We start from the raw sequence: 21,655 nt of genomic DNA, 5'->3' as shown, positions 1-21,655 counted from the left end.
ATCATGGAATTATAATAGCATCCCCGAAACTAAATAAAATTCATTAATGTTATGTGTCAAGTTTGAATTGAAACTCTCATTCCTATGTGGCGAAATAATAGATATCCTCCATTTTTTGCGTCTCTGTTACAAATCTCTAAAGCTATTTTGTTTACTAAAGCAAAAAGAAATGAGAGAGAGAGAGAGAGAGAAGAGAGAAGAAGAAGAGAGAGAGAAGAAAAAAGGTTTGATGGTCGGTGAAAATTTTGGCCGGTCGGCGACCTTCATCGGAGAATATGATGAGGTGGCGAGAGAGATGACGTGGAAGAGAGAGGTGATGAGATGGAGGAGAGATACGTGTCTTTAATGTTTGTAAAATAAATTCCATTTTGGCCCTTCAATTGTTCTAAATAAGTTAAAAAAAATTGGCAATCAATACATATTTAAAAGGGGCTAATTTTGAATTTATAACAAGGCCAATTATGAAAATAAAAAAATTAATCACTAAAATTAACTGACGATGTTAACAAAATTTGAATTACTGAAAAAATAGAGGGTAAAAAAGGAAACTGGTCACAAAGTTGGCAGTAAAAAAATGACTATAAATTATATTGGAACTAGTACACGAAGAGAAGGATAAAAATATCTTTTTACACTTATTAAATAAGGACAAAACGGGAAGCTCCACATTTAAAATAAACAACAAAATATTAACTGTCCCCATTTAAACAAACGACAAAAAATATAGAATAAACTAGAGTTAATTCCTATATGGCCCCCTACTTTGTGACCAGTTTCCTTTATGGCCCCCAAATTTCTGTAAATTCAAATATGGCCCCTATTTTCATGGAAATGTCATAACTACCCTTCCCAATTAATATATTTTCAAAATAAAATTAAAAACAAAATCCTAAATTCCACCTCACTTCCCTCTCCACCACTCATCTCTCTCCACGTCACCTATCTCTCCAACTCACCTCTCTCTCTCTCCAAGTCACACTCTCATGAAGGTCGCCGGCCGGGGACCTTCAAACTTAAAAAAAAAAAAAAAAAAAATTCACTCACCTCTCTCTCTCTCTCCAAGTCAGCACTCACATGAAGGTCGCCAGCCGGAAAATTTTCCGGCCGGCGACCTTCAAACTTAAAAAAAAAAAAAAATAATAAATTTTTCACTCATCTCTCTCTCTCTAAAAATTCCGGCGAAGGGGGTTTCCCTTCACCGGAATCTGGTCTGTTGAAGAACAGACCAGATTCCGGCGAAGGGAAACCCCCTTCGCCGGAATTTTTAAAGAGAGAGAGAGATGAGTGAAAAAAAAAAAAAAAAAATTTTTAAGTTTGAAGGTCGCCAGCCGAAAAATTTTTCGGCCGGCGACCTTCATGTGAGTGCTGACTTGGAGAGAGAGAGAGAGAGAGAAAGGTGAGTGAAATTTTTTTTTTTTTTTTTAAGTTTGAAGGTCGCCGGCCGGCGACCTTCATGAGAGTGTGACTTGGAGAGAGAGAGAGAGGTGAGTTGGAGAGATAGGTGACGTGGAGAGAGATGAGTGGTGGAGAGGGAAGTGAGGTGGAATTTAGGATTTTGTTTTTAATTTTATTTTGAAAATATATTAATGGGAAGGGTAGTTATGACATTTTCATGAAAATAGGGGGCCATATTTGAATTTACAGAAATTTGGAGGCCATAAAAGAAACTGGTCACAAAGTAGGGGGCCATATAGGAATTAACTCAATAAACTAAAATCACCTGACTTCGCCCAAAAATCAAACACCTTGTAAGTCCCATATTCGAAATGAAGAGAAAGAAAATCAAGATGTCAATAGTTCAATTGGTAAAGCATATACTCTGAAATCCGGGTGGTTCCCCATTTGGTTTTTCTAGTCTAACCTTAAAATAAAAGACAAAAAAGAGAATTCAGTGCCAGTGTAGTCATAATTCCTGGAGTTCAACCAGTCACGAAACGGTTCCCGCCACTTCGCCTATAAATAAGAGGCGGTACCTCATCACTCTCATTTCTTCTTCTTCTTCATCGCGTTTACATCCATTGAAGTAGGCGATTCTCCGATCTCCACCCGGCATCAAATCCTCACAGAAGATAATTCAAGTACTCTCTCTCTCTCTCTCTCTCTCTCTCTCTCTCCTTCTGATTCGTCATCTGTTAATCTTCATTTGGTAAATCTTAATGCTCTTGTTACTTATCTATGTTACCTGAGAAATTTTCCAGTGAGGTTTCCAAATAAGCTCTTTGATCGAGTGGTGAAATTCTTTGTTAATTACTTCTGATTGATGACTATATATATGATTCGGTTTCTTTTTATTTCTGTTAGCAACTTCAATTTTAGGTTGATTTGAATAATTGCATGTTAACGGAACAAAATTTGGAATTAGAAGATGAATGAACTGAAATTGAACGAATTCCGTTACTCCACAATTGGAGAAATGAACACATTAAGTCGGTTCCAGCAGTATACTATTATTACCTTCAGATTTTGAGAAAATTCCAAAATCTCCAAGCTATGCTTTTACGGTCTCTAGTTTTCTCAAAATTTGACCTAGTTTGGCACTCATCGAGTTTCTCATGAAGGTTTTAGTATCCAATTGAGAGGATATTCAAATTCAGCTTGCATTCTCACATTTGTACTATCTGCTATTCGACATAAACTTATAAGGATATCCCTCTGATCAAGGTTGTAAAGTTTAGGAGAATTGATAACTCAATATAAGAGCAAGCCTTCAACTACTGAATCAGCCAATATTATGATAGCATAATATCAGTCAATGTTTACTGATTTTAAACCATAAGTTGTTCCATCGATATAATTGTTGTCTCAGATAGATTTTCCGGTTATTGTTGTTTCCAAATATTATTGTAGCATATTTCGTAAGGGTGCATCAGGTGAACTTGAACATATCTCAAGCTACTTATCAACATGGGGGAACCGCAGAAGGAGCCTGCTGCAACTGCCAATACAAAAAACAGAAGTTCTCTACAAGGTATGTGCCCTAATTTTCTCTTGTGAAAGTAATCTAACCCTGTTTAACAACATTATGATATTCCTAAAGGTATAGATAATAGGAATACTATATACAATGATCGGAGTGGATCCCAACATATGCCCTGATGAAGTTGGCTGTTACCCGAAGTAGGGTATCTTAGACATAATTTCAGTGGGAAAGGTTATGAAGAACCTATTGCATCATCGACTCTGAAGATTCTCATCTTAGTCTTCAGATATTGGCACGGTGCAAGAACATTGAGTTCAAAAGATTTATACTTAACATTTATAAGCACTCTGATAACTCTGAAGTTCTATATGAACAGATGAAGATATCGGAAAGGATTTTTTCAGTTCCTGGAAGTCTATGTCTGTCGCAGAGGATGATGCTATGGATTTTAACTATGAGCCACTTCCCAAGGGCAAGAAGAACGCGTTCAGCTTTGACCAATTGTAGGTGTTTCAAATCGTTGAGTGCATAAAATTCTACCAGTAACTACCACTGTACCACTAAATTCTTACTCTTATCCTCATGAAATAAATATTGATCAAGAAATATCTGATTGTACAGACATTGTTGCATCAGCTTATAGGAGGCCATTGACTTAAGTTTTGATTTTTACGCCTATTCTCTAAACTTGTCAATCGACTTATGTTCATCTTCTTTTAGGAGCTTCTTGTAGGCCATTCAATTGCAATTTGCACCATTCAGCTTTTTGGCAGCACCAACCACTAAACTATGTCTCTTTGTCTAACTTGTACATAATTAAAAGGGATATACTTGCAAACTTTTGGTGGTCTACCATATGACTAAAGTTCCCTACTTAATTTGGAAGAGAACACATTATTTATTTTGATAATACTTATTCGTCAATATTTCTCCCAGGGATATGGATTTTGGTCTGGGTGGTGATTTTGACAAAATATCATCGTCCTTCAAAGTCAGCATGCCAGATCTGGATTTCTCAAGTCCACCTAAAAGACTTGGAAAGCAGAACGAAAAAACTGGAAAAGAAAATAGTAGTGGAAAATCTGAAGACAAGCAGGACCGCTCCAGCTTCAATTTTGATTTTAATGCGTAAGTTTGTTAGTTACCAGAATTCATCATTAAGTTAGTTCTTTTGCAGAATGGTAACAACTTTTCAACTGTTAAGAAACGACACAAAATAACTTCTTGTCCTTTTCAAACCTCAGGTTCGATAGTTTTGATTTGGATTCAAGCTTGTTGAAAGAAGAAAAGAAATCTGAAAAAGGTTCAGGACATGCACATGCAAACAGATCTGATTCCTCGCCTAAACATGACAAAAATCAAAGTGTCATAAGCAACCTGGTAACGGGAATCGATGCACTTGAAGGTACTAATAAACCAAATAAATTTTGTACATTGAAGAGTGTGACCGCATCTAGGTCTGAACATCTGATAGGCAGTGCAGGTAGCCACGATTCAGTAGCTGATGGTAATCCTCCCGCATCTGCAAAAATTGGAAACTTAAATGCGTAAGTATCCCATTTACATAATTATAGTTTATAGTCACATAGGGTCCTCCTTATCTGAACTATACATCATGGTTTTAGTTGTTATAGTTCTTTGTATACCATGCTTCAGGAAACACACATTAAATAGGTGTTCTTTCTGACTTTCAGGCTGGATAATTGTGATTTGGACTCAAGCTGGCCCAAAGGAGGAAAGAAATCTGACAAAGCTCCAGGGTCAGCCCATGAGAAAATGTTAGATTCTCAATGCGAACACGAAAGCAGTCAAAGCTCAAGAAGCAACCTGGCCGTACGAGCTGATTCCTTTGACGATAGTAGATCTGAGAAATTTCCTAAGTTGAAGAGTGCTACCACATCAAAGATTGAACATCTCATAGGTGGCCCCACGAGTCATGTTTCAAAAATTGACAGTTCTCCTTCCACATCTGCAAATTGTGAAAATCTAAATGTGTCTCATGTTGCAACATCTCCTGAGAAAGAAATAACTAGCCGTACCAAAGTGTCAGACCACTTCAATCGACAGTCGAGGATGACTGATACAACAAAACCATTGTCTAACCATACTACCCAAGATTTGTTCATCTCATCTGTGCACGGGAATAATGTATTTCAGGAAGCTGTTCCAGAACTACAGGAAGAATTTTCATTTGTTCCTGAAGTAAATACTACTAAAGATGGGGAACAAGATGGTGCGGCCAAACCTGCTACCGCATTCGAGTCTAGAGTATCTAGTTCATTGACGAACATCAGAGGACTGCAGAGCACAAACAATGAAATTGGAAGAAAGTTGGAGAACAAAAATGTTGTACCTGTTGAATATACGAGTTGTGGTGCATCAATTGAAGGTCATACAGACGATAAAGATGCCTCTGTCTCAAGTGCTGCAGAGAATACAGTTTGTAGTAAAAAGCTTACAATAGAAACCACCAATTCAATTTCGAAGCTTCAAGTGGCACCAACGAATAGGTCAGTTAGTTCATACACTTCTGATACTATTTCATTTACAGGAATTGGTCAAAACCTAAGACGAGTTATGCATCTAAACCTACAACTCATCATATTGCGATATGATAAAGTTGTTCCTATAGCATGCATGAATTCGAAATTGGATTAGCCAACTTCAGCTTTAATTTAATAACTAAGGATGATTGGTCTTGTTTCCCGTTAGTTATTTCATTTGTTATCTTATGCAGTGATCCCAGAATCAGTAAGCACCTGCAAGTTAGAGGAAAAGGAATGGGTCATGTCTCCTTGAAGCCTCTACCTAGATCAGATGCAGCAGGAGCTCAGGTTAACACTGCACCAGCTCAATCAAAAAGTTGTTCCCTTAATGACAAAATAACTGAATCTAAATCTTTAAGTTCTGTACATGAAAGGAGGTACTCCACTCATCCATTAACCCCTTTCTGCCACATATTTAAGTTTAAGTTTCCAGTGATACATCTTCCCTTGTATTCTTCCACAGGCTGGAATGTGGCCCTGGTGACGCACAAGCTGGGGACAGGAGGGTTAGTGCTCTTAAGTTACCTGACTCAGCTGGAAGAAAAGGTGTAACTATTACAGAAGAATGTGTAAAGAACAATGCAGGACAAACTACTTCGAGGTAGGATATATAAACTTGAGTTCCATTGCTAGTGGTAAGTAACCCTTCAATAAATTTTTCTCTGACTTTCGTAGAATAACAAAAATACTTGAATAGGTTATGGATATCTGGGATTCTATAACAACCGTAAAAATATGGGGAATTCTGAATGCACAATAATCTTGGGTATTGTGTCCAACATTTCTTAAAATCATCTGAACTTGTAGGAATTACGGCAGAAAGGATGGTCCTTACACATTTTCTCATGTGAAAGAGCTTGCTAAATGGATCGAAACCCTTCACTGAGGTTTCAAGAGGCATAACAATCTTGGTCGTACACCCATAACTGGAGAGAGTTTACCTGTAAGAGAGAGAAAAGTTGGGTGTTGAAGACCTAAGGATTTTCTTAACCCTTCCCCGGCCCATCTCTTTTAACAGAAAATTGGGCTCATTATGAAAACTATGTAAAACCGTACATACTATGTGCAAACTTGTGGTAACCTCGCATAGGGAGTTGAAGCCTAAAAGAACGGATAGAACCTTTTTGACAAAAGGAACTTGGCGAAGGGAGTTCCGCCATTCCCCCTACTCCATCAGTTAATGTTACAAGGCTCCCTGATCCTCCTGCATAGAGGGGGGATTTAGTGCATCCTGAATGTTTTCTCGACTAACTAGGGAACTCCTCTCCACATGCTAGCACCTTATTTTTAAAGGTCGTAAGTCGTAAACCCTTTCAATATTTTGATGTACAACATATGAGCATTCCCACATTACTGTTAAACGATCATTGAACTCCTTCTCTCATCGTGTAATGCTTTGAAAAGAAAATTTGTATCCTACGAAATGAGCATTATGAGTGTCTTGCAGTGGCCATGTTCGTCCTGCCAGCTTACCGGAACTGACAACTAAATCTAGCGATCTCAGATGCACAAATCCGAAATTGCCCGCTTTAAGCATTGCATCTACAAAGAAAGTTGTCTCTTCTTCGGAGGTTCTTAATAAGACACTTGATACTAGCCTTAAGGTATCTAGGTAAGTTGACTCTTTCCTCCCCCATGTCATCTCATTTATCTGAAAGAAAGTTCATGTGATCTAATAGTTCTCAATGTAGGCCCATGATAGCAAAGAATGATTTACAACATTCCAGTCTTCACAGACAGATAAGGTCATTGAAGCCTACAGAAGTAAACAAAGAATTACACGTAAGAGAACCCAACACAGCTTCCACTGTTGCTGCAGAAAAACGAGGTCTCTTAAGTCCATCGCTGAAGCGAAAGACGTTTGAGGTCGAATCCCTGTTAATCCTTTTTCTGCTGAGATTCAGTAATGATATTTACCAGATACGATAGTAAATCTAGTATACTGCGCCTTTTATTATCGGAAGATACTTTTTCGGTATGCTATTTACTCGATGGTACCTTAATGCAAGAAAATGTCATCTCGTACAGTCAAGTCAGACATTTAGTTGATTAATCAGAAGCCCAATAAATTCTTATTGTAAGAGTACGGACACGGTTGGCAGTTCTTGGCAACAGAGATTCCTACACAGAAAAATCTAAACAAATAAAACTTCAGCAAGTGAATGCTAGAAGAACTACAGGAAACAACTTATTCCTTTTAATAAGATGCTAAGTTTTTTGCAGGTGACATAAAAAAACTTAACGAAATTGAGAGAATGATGGGTTCCTATACTCGTTAAACCAAAGGTCCCTTCTTTTGGACGTTTGTTATGGAAAAACAGTATCTGATAGTACAAACATGAAGAAATACTAATATTCCCTAATGAAGTAATACACATTACACAGTAGTCTCTGCAGAAGTCTTTAATCGATCCAAAATCCAGACATCGTCAATCAAAAGTCTTGCAGAAGTAGCTAAATGTTTATCATGTTTATTAAGATGTCAGTGTTGTTTGTTTTTTCAAGGTCTTCACAGAAGTAAACAAATAAGTATATTTGATCCTTTATAAGTTTGATTTTTTGCTCAGTATGGTTATGATCCTGCAGGCATCATCAGATGCAGCTCCAGATACCTTATATCCATCGAGATCTATCAATGAATCACCCAGCCAGAACAGGTTATTTTTTTACTTGTGTACAAGTTTTGACTACTTTTACGTGTGAAATCCTTTTTTGGGTACTATTGAAATCTCACTCTTTACTTTTTCAGGAAAGCTTTAAAAACTTCTGAAACGAATGATAAGAAATTGGTAAGGATTTCTTTCTTTTTGTTGGGTTATCTGGGTGGCTTATTGTGAAGCGAAACTGGGTGAAGTGCCTGATATAAAAGTGTAATATTTGTCATGGCTTTGACCTTTGGCTAGGCTCCCAATCTTGGAAGTCCATTAAGTGGTTACCGTACCTCCAGATTTGAACCTGATACAAGCATGGCAGAATTTGAAGTCCCTCTAACAATGGAAAATGATGGCATTGTTGAAAAGGCTGAAGCATGCGCAAAAGAGCTGGAAGATGTAAGTTAAATATAGATCCCGGAACCGTATATATATATATATATATATATATATATATATATATATATATATGTATATATACTTTTTCTTTTTTCTTATTAGGGAGGTTTCATAGGAAACTGTCCAATCCGGGTGAAGAACACCTAATGAACTTAAAACAATAATAAAGAGTCAATGGAATGGCCGAGTTGACCATTTAAGTTGGTAAGAATCACATGCTGGGGTTTCACTTTCCCATGTTACTAGCTGAAATGGACTGTATTTGGATCCTGTAACGGGCGTGAAAATGTATATTTGCTTAGAGAGATAATAGTTATCTAAAAGCAGTTTGATGTGAAAAAAAAGTACTAGTTTCTTTAATGGATCTAGTAGAACATATTGTATTTGTTCTACTGTTAATCAGGTACAAAACTTAGTTGTTCAAACTTCAAACTTCTACTAATCTACTATTGCTTAATACTATTATCTCATTTTCATAGACAAGTATGTTTTAGGTTGCCATTGTTGTTGTTTATACAGATTTGCAACATGCTGAAGAAGAAACACGAGGAAGCCAAAGAATTATTGGTTCGTGCTATTGTAAACAACAATAATCTGCTTATGCTGAATCATCCAATCTACGAAGAGAAGATATCCTTTATACAATTTCAAAAAACTGTACATAATGCGGATGTACAGGTATAGGTTGCAATATGATAAGAAGTGTTGAATACAAAGAGTAGAAAAAAAACTATCATACACACAAAAACGCATGAAGACACACACACAAAAACGCATGAAGACACACACAAAAAACGCATGAAGACACACACACACACACGTGCACACAAAATCTCATTTTATCCACTGAAGTGACTGCTAGTATCAGAGACTGAGTGTCTAAGTATTCGACATGGTTGAAAATTCTAAGAAGGAATGTTTATGTTACAGAGCCTGCAATTTCAGTTTTATTAGAATGATATTGGTTTGTCTTCTGTTTTCTTTTACAATTAAAACATCCGTTCCGCTCAGAATTTTGCTAATCGTGTAATGGAGAAGAAGCTCGAAACTTGTTAATACAACATTCTTAACCTAAAGGTATACACTCTTTCTACTTCTCGTACAAATATGTTAATGTTTAAAATAAACTTACACACACACAGTCATGGTTTGCAATAGACTTGCTTAAATACTCTTAAACTTGTAGGTTCTGATCTTACAATGGTTTACTCGACTTCCTCGTGTTCTTGCTGTTCCTTTTGCAGTAGTGGTGATCCAGGTACTATAATAGCGCTACTCTAACTCTATATTGATTCCTTTCGAGCACGGATTTCACATAATCCCTTTTCAGTTTTACAATGTTATATTAGGCCTTAAATACTACAAATGACTGCTGACTGATGTTCTTCGAAGTATGTGACAATCTTCAATATATTTCAATAGTTAACATTGGATTATGACGTCTTAACCATTTTAATTCTGACCTTTAACATTAGTGTTTCGTAATTGTTTTTGTTGTGATGATCATTATGTGATGTTCTTCAAAACTTAGGGTTAATCAGTATACTATTTCCACATTACATTGGTACCCTCCTTGAGCCTCACAGGCCCATGATTGCCATTGATGTTGGTAGACTGCATATGTCTAATGCACTTCTTTTAGGAAAATGCTCTTTTCCCTATGAGTTTCCAATTTGGCTAGGCGGCATCACTTGAAGGTAAAATCAGTAAGCTCTGGCTGTTTGTAATGTTTTATTTTCCAACGACACCATATTGATAAAGAAAGGCCCGCATTTTGGAGAAACAAGAAAAATCTTCGAGGTACTAAATTTCAAAAGGGAAAGTGTAGATTTGAATTTTCCCAGACAACAAAATTTCTTTCTTTTTCCTCCGACCATTATGGGAGTAGAGATGGGGGTTAGGGAAACAAAACAAAACTCTAAAAAAATTCTCAAAATTTTGTATTTCTTTCTCCAAAAGTATGGCCTAAAAAAAGTACGGAAAAACGCGAAAAATAAACATTCTTTTGTTTAACGGGCTAACAATAGGGTCAGACACATGTGGGGGCCAAATAGGAATTGATATTTTTTCACATTTAACAGTTTTTGCTTTCGCGCATTTTGCAAACATTTTCTGCCATAGGAAACCCCTATCATAAGGACGGGAGGTAAGACAAAAAACAATGTATCTATATAACAAATCATATAGGTTTTTATGTCATAATTTCGACTTATAAATGTGAGGGGTCCAATTTTTTTCTTCCTAAATCATGAACATCAAGTACTTCAAGAGTTCTTTATTTTGAGGTGTGAATAACTTTTCACTCTCCCTCTGCCATTTGGTTTTTTTTCTTCTTAAAATTACTTATTTTCCAACTTTCTACTAAGGTTAGGAACGTCCCAAGTAATATCAGAGCCGATGTTGGCTCTTCGCTAAGGGCGGGGTCCGTTATAGTCCCACGTCGCTCATGAGAGCGTCTGGAACCTGATTGTGGGTGAACACTCGAGCTTAGTAAGTACCAATGCCTTTCTGGTGGACCTTCACTACGAACAAAACTCTATACCTATGAACTTGTGCCAAGGGTGGTAATAACGGATATAATACGATAACTGCTAAGGCGTAGGCTCACACTTTTTTTTTTCTTTTTTTGAAGAGGGCTCACACTTCTTGCTCCGTGAACTTCTTCGTCATAAGCACTTATTTCTATTTCTCATTTGTAACTTTTAAAGGATATTAATATTTATTATTAATAGTGAGAGACAACTGAGTATCCACTATTCTTGCTTTAACTTCATTGATAATATAAATAAAAAAATGACGGATTTTCACTTTCACCATAAACCGAACCTATGACCTCTCAATTTATAGAGTAGATGCGCAATCAAATGGGCAAGTAATCATTTACGAGTTAAAATTTAGTTGAAAGATCTAGCAGGTTTACATAGGCTTTTATTTTACTTTATTTTAGGTTATTTGGCTTAGTTTATTTAGTGTTATTTAATCATTTTTATTTCTTAAGTCTACGATTTAGTTGTTTCCTTTTTTTCACTTAAATTTAAATAGGACTACGTCTGAGTAAAATTGTAGTGATGCAAAATCCACAAGATGGAAAAAGTATTTTATCTGGAAAAAAAAGAGGTGTTGGAAAGAGTTGAGCTTAGGACCTTCATATTTAAACTATTTGAGCTGAAACACAATTATATGTTCATCATACACACATCTTTAAAATAACAAGTCGAATTTTGTTTTTCTAATAACAATATAACATTACTACTAACATCTTTTCGCAAGTGGGACAATGTGGGTCGCCAATCCAACTCGACCCACCTTGGATGTCATTGGCCCCCTGTGACAAGCATTAGTACATTTTTAACAAAAGTGTTTGCTAGGCGGTTGAACAATTTATAATTTTTTTAATTGTACCCCCTCAATACTACTAGGTAACTGAATTTACCTACTTGAATTTACTACTTTTGTTAAGAATATTAGGACAATGTTAGACGCGCGGAAAACCTATATGACTATCAAGAATCAAGACCTGGTAATGTGATTTTAGTAATTGTAATATTCTACTGTAATATTAGGTTTAATAAAAAAATAGTATGATTCGTAGAAACTTATTTTGTTTATAGAATATTTATTTATGATTGTGATTTTCTTCTGCCAAACATAATTCTAGTAATTTGCCTAAATCAGTAAGGTCAAGGAATTAAACTCAACTACCAAATATCGAAGGAGGTAAACTCAATTACCAATTATTGAGAAAGACAAACTCTATTTCCTATTAGTGTTGAAGGGTAAGCCAGCCAAAAAACCCAACAATTTATTTTGAAAGATATATACTATATAATATAGGGGGCAAATGGACGAGTTTCATAACATGGGGGCTATTGGGACTAATTCCAAATAATAAATGCATGAGATCTGAAAGCTCTCATTCTTTTTTTTTCCCGCCGTCCAACTCTTCTTTTGGAAAATGCCAAAGAAATTACCCGCCAAAATATGAACTAATCTGAAAAATTCATTAGACTTCTCTCTGTTAACTCCAGATCTCCAAATTTTAAATTGGAAAGAAATCTCTCTCCCTCTCTCTCTAAAAATTTAATCCCTTCTCTCTCACTAGCTTCAAACATGAAAACTTAAACTTCCCTCCAACCTGAAAAACAAACCCCCAACTACAAATACCTCTCTTCCTTCTTCCATCCTCCCATCTCTGTCTCTCTCTCTCTCTCTCTCTCTCTCTCTCTCTCTCTCTCTCTCTCTCTCTGTCTCTGTCTCTCTCTCTGTCTCTCTCTCTCTCTCTGTCTCTCTCTGTCTCTCTCTCTGTCTCTCTCTGTCTCTCTCTCTCTCTCTCTCTCTCTCTCTCTCTCTCTCTCTCTCTCATCTTGTATTCAGCAATGGAGTCAATCTCTCATATCAAATACAATAACAAAGAGAATATCACACAAGTTTCTGCCAAGCAAACTAATCCAGTGACTACTACTTCTATCTCAAGATCTTCCATCAAGATCAAGAAGAAGGGATATAGAAAACCCCTTGAAGACATCACTAATCTCTTCATCCAATCTACAGAAAATTCGATGGCACCGATAAATAATAATCTGTCCCATCTTCTTTACCTGTCTGATTTGGTACCACAAGCAAACACAAATCTACACAAGTTGAGAAAATCAGTCGATGTCGTCGGTTTGAATCAGAGAACCCATTGGAGATCCCCAAGAAAGTATTTCAGATAGTTTTATGTGCCATTGGTTATTATTGTTCATCAATTGATGAAGTTGATAGAATTAAAGACAACAGACATTGAAGATGGGATTTGAGGGGGCATTTCATATCTCAAGAACTATAAGGAGTTCATTATAATGAAATTGAATGAGTTAAAATTGAAACAAATTTAAAGAATAAATGAAATTTTTTTATTACTTTTGTTTATGTCAGTATTTATTTTGTATTCTCATCAATGGATTCGGCATATCTACATACTTCTAATTACTCCTGTTATATCTTTGTTTTTCCCGCGTTATTAGTCTATAGATTTGAGCCCTAGACCTAGGGGTGGGAATAGGGCGGATATGGTGCCCACGGGTAACTTTACTTCGGGCTTGGGCGGATCGGGTATATTCTCCAAGTGGCTATTACGGCACTTGGGTAAAACGGGCACGTAAACTTAAAGTTCCCCAAGCTCAAAGCCCGCCCATGCCCGTTTAATCACTCGGGTTAGACGGGGCTTCGGGCAAATGAACATCGCGTATACAACAAATGTGCCAATCTTCAGGCCCAACTCCAGGAGGTGCCTTTAGATACATTACAACCTATCTAAGTACTTACACAAATGAGCAGTGGCGTCCCTTCTATTAACTTCCAAGAGTCTTCTTCAATTCAAAGGGAACAATGTGGGGCTCTAATTGTAAGGAGAGAATGTGTCACCCAAATCCCTTTATTAACTTTTTTTTTTTTTTTTTTTTTGAAAGAATCCCTTTATTAACTTAGTCCATCTTCTCATCAAAAAAAAAAAAAAAACTTAGTCCATCTTCCTTTTTTTCAAATTAAATGACGTGGGACAGTGTGAGTGACCAAAATGATGAACTTCCAACTCTCTCTTTTTTTAGTCCCGCATTGAGAAGTGGTTGTGAGCAACGTGAGACTTCGGTTATAAGTAGTTAAACTAACCATGACAGACATCCAACTCTTAGTGGCATATGTGTGAACTACACCAGTTGGTGTATGAGAAGTAAACCTACGAAGACCTTAATGGGACTATACATATCCAATAATTCAAAATTTTTGTGTAGTTAATTCGGGTAACCATCGACTGCCATCATGCGGGTTAGGGTGTGGGCGGGGGCATGGGTAAACCTTTTCACCCGAGACCGTCTCGGGCATGAGCGCCGACAACTCATTTCAGACTCCGGGCGCCCGTAGCGGGTGTCGGGCATTCAAGTTAAAGACACTTAAAACAAGATTTATTCCTGTTGATCTCTCTATTTTGTGTAAATCTGAATTTAGTCTAGTTGATCTCTCTATTTTGTGTCTCTTAATTTATTCCTTTTCCCCATAAAAGTATACTGATTCTGTCAATTTGACACCAAGTAAAAGTTAAAGACACTTAAAACAAGATTTCAGTGTTTTTTTTCTCATCGTATAATTTGATTAGTCTAAATCGGGATCGTCTGACTCAATGAATCAAAAGTGTTACCCAAGTTAGTCCTTCAGATGGCTAGACATTACGAGTTAAACAAAAACAAACATTTTGAAATCTAACTCTAAGTCAACTCAAACTTTGAGTCAGATTTTGTATGGGATTTAAAAAGGCACTACCTTAGTCTTTCATTAATCGTATATCATCAAGGGACGTGCATCATCAAGTAAGCGTCGGTATTTGCGTTCAAGCACTCCATTATGTTGTGGGGGGTGGGAACACAGTTACATTGGTGGATAATCCTATTAGAACAATACCAAGACTGTAAATCCTTGGTAAGGAACTCAGTTTCATTATCAGGATGAAAAGTCTTAATTAGTGAATCAGATAAGTAGAATTGTTAGCTGGGCTAAAAGAAATAGACTTTATGGTTTGTTAATATTGTTTAATAGTGAAAATGAAAAAATCTAAGTATTTCTTTTGTCTCAGATTTGGACTTCTCAAGGAAGGTCCAAGTATATCAAGAATAGTCGTCATAAAAAATGATGAGGTATCGCTTGTTTGTAAGAGGTGAGACCTGAGACGGCCCTCATATTGTTAACATGAACCAATTAGAAAACAAATTTACTACAAAGTATACTTTCAGGAAATGCTAATTTTGGTTGCTTCAGCAGAACCAAATATTGACCAACATTGACCCAAGTTAAGAAATCAACATATTAATCGAGGTTACACGTAAGCCGACCCTCGTCGAAGCCATCAAGGAGGAGAATTTGTCGGGACTTTGCCACCTCAGCCCTTGAACCTTGTGCTTGCCAAAGGAAAACGAAGAGGTAAATTCGAGTTATTGGTAAAAGCTTTGCTTTGGTCTCAAAACAGTAAAGGGAGGTCTGCAGAAGTCAACTCGACACCTTGAGACCTGCTCTGCCTTGAGGCAAGAGGGAAGGTGGATCTGAGTCAGCTTCGTAACCTTAGCCCTGCTCTGGCCAGAGACACAAAATAGAGAGATTAACTAGACTAAATTCAGTCTCCTTGAGCTCAGATTTACCCGAAAAGAACAACAATGTGTGGAAGGCCAGACATATCCAAAGATTCACTTTTCATACATGAACCGTTATGTGTCAGAAGATTTCTCAGTGTTAGAAGATATGCACTCATCAGATATTATCCTCCCCACGACCATAAACAACTATTGATGTGCCTAAAAGGTTACACCTAAGAGGTCTCCACTCGCAAGTATACGGGCGTCAAGTAATAATCCCGGTAAAACCAAGGTCGATCCACTGAGAGTAAGTTAAACTCGTTCTTAACCTAGAATTTGTGCGATTTTTCAAATGATTTGGTTTTGGCGATGAACAGTAAAATAAAAAATAAAATAATGGATAAAAATGAACTCAAATGGGGGAGACGACCTCGGATTTTAGAATCCGTCTTAACCCGTATTAATGACGACCTAAACATCCATATCTTTTCTCATCACTCAAATTTTTGTAACCGATCATACCAAACCTTGAAAATTGTCGAATTAAAGCCGAATAACTCTCAGAGGCGGCCCAAGTAGTTGGGAGGCCTAAAGCGAAAAAAAATTTGGGGCCCTTCTATACTAATTATAAAAAAAATTATTTGTTGTAGCAGATAAATTAGTATAAAAAACATAACTGAAAAGCATAAATCTGAACTATATATTATGTAAGAAGATGTAATTTACACATATAGATGAGCTAAATATGTTTAGCAAACATTCTTCTTGCCTTTTGAGAGGCAAAATTACTAATTATGCGTTCATAATCCAATTTTTTCGTCATATCTTGTTCAATTGATAACATAGCTAGTACGTTCAATCTCTCTTGTGACATGGTGGAGCGGAGGTAAGACTTGATTAATTTTAACTTAGAAAAACTTCTCTCAGCAGAGGCTACTGTAACTGGTATAGTTAATACAATCTTGTAAGAAATCCAAGCATTTGGAAAATTTAATTCTCTAGAATTAGAACTAATAAAATCAAGCACTTCAATCGTTTTTTTATGCCATTTGGTAAAATCACTTTTAAAACTTTGAGTTCCGTAAACAGTTGAGCTCCATCAATATTAGATTGCGTGTCGTGCTTCAAGTAACCTTCGAGTTTAAGACAATATTCTTTTAAGCTTTCATCATCTGCAATAGTGAACTTCTTCAAATCAAACAAAAACCCAAATTTTTCTTCATATTCTTGAAACTGCTCAAACCTAGTCTTCAATGAAATACGACCTTGATCAACGATATATAAGAAATAGTTAACTTTGAAAGATTCTTCTGCAGTCTGAGTTATCTCATCTCTGACATTGGTATCTTCATCAAATTGTTTCTTTTTACGAATGACACGCTTTTGTGGAAATATAGGCTCGATATCTAAGGCCTCTGCAATCTCTTTAGCAGCTAAAATGGCTGAAACGAACCCATTTTCTCTATAATCGTCAAAAAATCTAATCAATTCCTGTAACTGAGTTATCGCAACATCAATTTGCATATCTTCATTTTGAAGAAATTTGCTAACGACATTCACTACATTTAACAAATCAAACCAAATACATTAACCAAGTAAAAATTCGTAATTTTCCAAATCATTGGTTACCAAGCTTATGGCATGACTCTTCGTCATAGGATCTTTCGTAGTGTTTGCTAGTTGAACCAACGCATTTCTTATTTCTGGAGCTTGATATCTAATCGCTTTAACTGCTTCAACATGACTTTCCCAACGAGCATCTGATAATGGTTTCACTGTAATTGACAAATGATCTTTGAGGATATCCCATCTTTGAGGTGATGACGAAAATAATGTGTAGATACGTTGCACGATTCCAAAAAAACTTATTGCTTTTGAACAAGATTTTGCCATATCACATAAAGCAAGATTAAGACTATGACAACCACACGGTGTATAAAAATCTCTTGGATTTTCATTCAAGAGTCTTCTTTGTACACCTTTGTGTTTTTCCTTTATGTTAGAACCATTATCATAACCTTGTCCTCGTATATCATATAAATCAAGTTGATGAGTATTTAAGACATCTTTAAGTTTATTGAAAAGCCCACTCCCAGATGTATCATTCACTTCCAAAAATTCTATGAAAAACTCTTCGACCCTTACTGGAGTAGTTGTAACATCTACACATCGTATCACAAGAGACAACTGTTCTGTAGTGCTTACATCCGGAGTGCAATCAAGTATGATTGAGAAGTACTTTGCCTTCTTAATTCTTTGAATGATTTTGTCTTTGATTTCTCCTGATAACGTAAGTATCAATTCATTTTGAATCTTATGACTAAGATAATGTGAATATATCTCTTTCTTCTGAACCCGTCGAACATGCTCTTTCATTATTGGATCATATTCGACAATCATTTGAATAAATTGACAAAAGAGTCCATTGTTACGGTCATAAATCTTTTCTTTTTTCCCACGAAAAGCCAAATTGTTACTAGCAAGAGTTTTCACTAGTGCAATTATTCTTACCAATACCTCTTTCCAATGATCTTTCTCTTTGTTAATTTGATCTTGCGTACTCTTATCAATAGTTGTATTATTTTTCAGTCCTGTTTCTAACTGAATCCAAGCACTCATATTCATAATATGTTCAATGTTCATCTCATGTTGTTTAAGTTTGGCTCCGAGATTACGCCAATCATCCGTTCCATCTTCAGCTAAAAAAGATTACATTTGGTCTTGCTTGAATAATTTGCAACAGAAACAAAATACTTTGTTCAACATATTTGAGTAGACAAGCCACTTCCTATCTTGTCTATCACCATTAGATAAATGCCGAATATAATATTTCGAAGAGAAGTGTCTCTTGAGAGCATCTTTTGGAAAATCATCTCCATCTCTTAAAACTCTAATGGGTCCTCTTTCGACTAAAATGTCTCTTAATGGTTGATTGATTATTTTCCAATTAGCGGGATCACGAAATCCTTCATTCATATTTTTGTTGTCTAACTTGTTATCAATGTTTTTGTTGACAAGTTATTCACTAACATTTTCGTTTTCATGTTCTTCAACAAAAGTTTCTTTTCCATGCTCTTCAATTGTATGATCATCATCAACGTTTTATTAACTATCTTTTCAACATTATTTTCGTTAGTGAACTCTTCAACTACATTACTAAGTTCTACACTAGAACTAGAATTACCCATTGCAGAATTGTCTACCATTATATTTTTCGCGAAGTATTTATTTATGGAACCTTCTTGAGATTTCGTTAATTCATCTAACCGTTTTTTCTTTTCTCTTTTAGTATGTCCCGATGGATGTGTACGCTTCATTTTCACACAACTTCAATTGAATAATTGATGACAATAAGAGAATTGAGCCTAAAATAGAATAATAAAATTTAAATCAAACACCTATAATCTAATTAGATATTACAGTTGTACTAAAGAAAATAAAATTTACAAAAACAAATTTAATAACATACCTTATAAGGAGAAGATGAGATCGATTCCAAGATGAGAGAATCAAAAGTAGTAATTGTTGTTTGTGAAGACCTAATTTAAAACCAATGAAATAAATTTTTAAAGGGGTAAAGGGATACTGTTAAATAAAAATAAAAAAGAAATAGAAAAGGAGAAAAAGTTTAAAAGAGAGAACTTACCTGCTTGTTAGATAGAGAGATAAAGGAAAGGATAACAACTCTTAGCCTCTTAGGGGGGGTATTGGATAGGGACTTTCGCGGACATTTGAGAGTCCGCGAAAGTCCAAGGCATTCAAATCCAGATATTTGAGTGTCCACGAAAGTCTGAGGCATTCAAATCCAGACATTTGAGAGTCAATGAAAGTCCTAGGCATTCGATTGTCTTCCAAAATGTCCCAGACTTTGGTGGACTTCATAGTTTGATGGATTTTGTGAAGGATTTGGGACAAATTTGGAAGCCAAAATGTCTTTCAAAAAACAAGAAACATTTGAAGTCCATCATGTGATCAAACAACAATAATAATATTAAAATAATAAATGTGATTAAACAATAATAATAATAATAATAATATTAAAATAATAAATGTCTACCAAATTTCCATAAATATTCACAGATGTCTACGAAAGTCGAAAAATATATATTTGAAATGTTTAGTATAAATATATTATTTGATGTGATCAAACATTAATAATAATATTAAAATAATAAATGTCTACCAAATGTCCACCAATGTCCACCAATATTCACAGATGTCTACGAAAGTCGAAAAAAATATATATTTGAAATGTTAGTATAAATATATTATTTCATGTGATTAAACAATAATAATAATATTAAAATAATAAATGTCTACCAAATGTTCACAAGTGTCCACAGATATTCACAGATGTCTACGAAAGTCGAAGAAAATATATATTTGAAATGTTAGTATAAATATATTATTTCATGTGATTAAACAATAATAATAATATTAAAATAATAAATGTCTATCCCCAGGACATTTTGTCTATGGATCAAATGTCTTGAAATGTCTATGAAGACATTTTGTCTACAAACTCAAGGCGAATGGTAAGGGGAGCTAAGGATTGTTGTTGGGGAACTATTATGGTTGGGGAGCTGCCAAGATTAGTAAAGGGAGATGCAAGTTTTGAGTTATTATTTTAAAGACCTTCTAAGATTCACAATTTAAGGGACTCAAGTGTAATACATGGAAATATATCAAAATTAAAGAAAAGAAAAAAAACAATGCCTTTCTACTTCCACTCGATCTCTCTTCAAATCGTCTCTCCTAATCTCTGTCCGATTTCTCTTCAATCTTTTCCGGTCATCAAGTACAAAATTCCGGCTAACTCTACCCAAGTATTTTCTCTAATGAAGAAGACATAAACTAAAATCTTGTGAGTTTTTCTTCCCCTTTTAATTTCTGGGGTTTTTCTAAGTTTTATATCTAGGGTTTTAGTGAGTTTTACATCTAGGGTTTTGCTGAGAATTTGTCATAAGTTGCTTATTTGTTTTCCCGTTTTTGTTATACTTAAGATTGTTGTGTTAGCTTCAAAACTTGTAATTGCAATATGTTCTTTGATTTGACTCTGGTACTTAGGCGTTTGGTAAGCTAAATCTTTTATCAACTACTGTAAACAAATGTAGACTACTACAACATGTTATGTACTTGGAATTTTTATGTTTGTTTGCAGAACAAGCGAATTGGTAAACTTTTTGATAATAGGAAAGCTTGTGGTGGCGAAGACACAAACAAACCGATAAGTCCGAAATCGAGGAAGAAAATGCAAGACACCCTCGAAAGCATATAAGATTCTGCTGAAAAGGGAAATCAAGTCTCAGACGAAAAAGATGAGGGTGATTCAATCGATGGCGGCGATTCAAGCGATGGGGATAAAGATTATGAGTAAAATTGGCAATAGTATAATTTGATGAATCTCTTTGTGACTATTTTGTAAAGAGAAACTTTAGTAATGTACCTATTTTTTTTCATTTTTTGAGGTTCTGTTATTACAATGACGAAATCATGGATATGTGGTCCCTAGGCTGTTTTCACCTTTTTTGTCTAATTTCCCTCAACTGGGGGGAAATTTGTTAAAGAAAATATCATGAATATGTGGTTCCCTAGGGAAAACTTACTGTTTTCACCTTTGTTTGCCTAATTTCCCTTAGCTGGGGGGAAATGTTTCAAAAATTTCCCCAGGGAAATATCTGAACGAACCGAACGGTTCAGCCTCTTTTTCGGCAATTTTTTAAAATTGAAGGAAGAAAGAAAAATAAAATTTAACCAAAAATATTTATCTTGGAAGTTTCTTACATCTTGAGATAGATCTTCATCTATAATAACATTGTTTGATTGAGTTGGTGGTTGTTGGTTCAATTGAAAAATATGTTCTTCCTCCATTAAAGAAGCAACATCATAGATATCGTGAGACATAATAAACGTTAGTATCCAATAGAGAAGAGAGTGGACTAGTTGCTTATCAGTAACGGTTCTTGTATAACTTGATTGTGGAGAAGAAAGAGAGCTATATTGTTATTGAAATATTTAGGGTTTAAGGAGGAATAGAAA

The 21,655-nt window shown here is 35.6% G+C and overlaps 1 protein-coding gene and 1 pseudogene across 4 annotated transcripts; one reads left to right on the top strand and one right to left on the bottom strand.

Moving 5' to 3' along the window:
* Positions 1-1,704: 1,704 nt before the first annotated feature.
* LOC147549270 (uncharacterized protein At4g18490) lies at positions 1,705-9,952 on the top strand. Of its 4 annotated transcripts, none has more exons than XR_015237038.1 (18): positions 1,708-2,078; positions 2,848-2,968; positions 3,297-3,423; positions 3,857-4,048; positions 4,165-4,325; positions 4,404-4,467; positions 4,615-5,430; positions 5,658-5,843; positions 5,930-6,067; positions 6,914-7,078; positions 7,158-7,332; positions 8,053-8,123; positions 8,216-8,255; positions 8,370-8,516; positions 9,036-9,146; positions 9,513-9,593; positions 9,703-9,774; positions 9,866-9,952. XR_015237038.1 is itself a non-coding variant. In XM_086666578.1 (17 exons), exons 2-16 carry the CDS (start codon positions 2,905-2,907, stop codon positions 9,570-9,572), a joined length of 2,526 nt encoding a protein of 841 aa, XP_086522704.1. In that variant the 5' UTR covers positions 1,705-2,078; positions 2,848-2,904; the 3' UTR covers positions 9,573-9,593; positions 9,703-9,952. The 4 variants fall into 4 exon arrangements, 2 of the variants coding, with proteins under 2 accessions (XP_086522704.1, XP_086522705.1); XR_015237037.1 differs by having other exon boundaries at positions 4,395-4,467; XM_086666578.1 differs by having other exon boundaries at positions 1,705-2,078; positions 4,395-4,467; positions 9,703-9,952.
* A 6,403-nt stretch (positions 9,953-16,355) lies between these two features.
* On the bottom strand, positions 16,356-18,822 carry LOC147549269 (uncharacterized; annotated as a pseudogene).
* Positions 18,823-21,655: the final 2,833 nt, after the last annotated feature.

The sequence above is a fragment of the Eschscholzia californica genome, unplaced genomic scaffold, assembly GCF_041429995.1.
Source record: "Eschscholzia californica isolate CP2 unplaced genomic scaffold, dmEscCali1.0.p SCAF_3, whole genome shotgun sequence".
In the NCBI taxonomy this organism is placed as follows: domain Eukaryota; kingdom Viridiplantae; phylum Streptophyta; class Magnoliopsida; order Ranunculales; family Papaveraceae; genus Eschscholzia; species Eschscholzia californica.
The sequence above is the reverse complement of the archived record's forward strand: the minus strand, read 5'-3'. Positions and strand labels throughout refer to the sequence as shown.

Bases quoted from the DNA above. Each gene is read 5' to 3' on its own strand.
- LOC147549270 (XM_086666578.1), top strand. From the start codon at position 2,905: ATGGGGGAACCGCAGAAGGAGCCTGCTGCAACTGCCAATACAAAAAAC. The intron at 2,969-3,296 runs GTATGTGCCCTA...CTATATGAACAG, and splicing joins AAACAGAAGTTCTCTACAAG to ATGAAGATATCGGAAAGGAT. The intron at 7,333-8,052 runs GTCGAATCCCTG...ATGATCCTGCAG, and splicing joins TGAAGCGAAAGACGTTTGAG to GCATCATCAGATGCAGCTCC.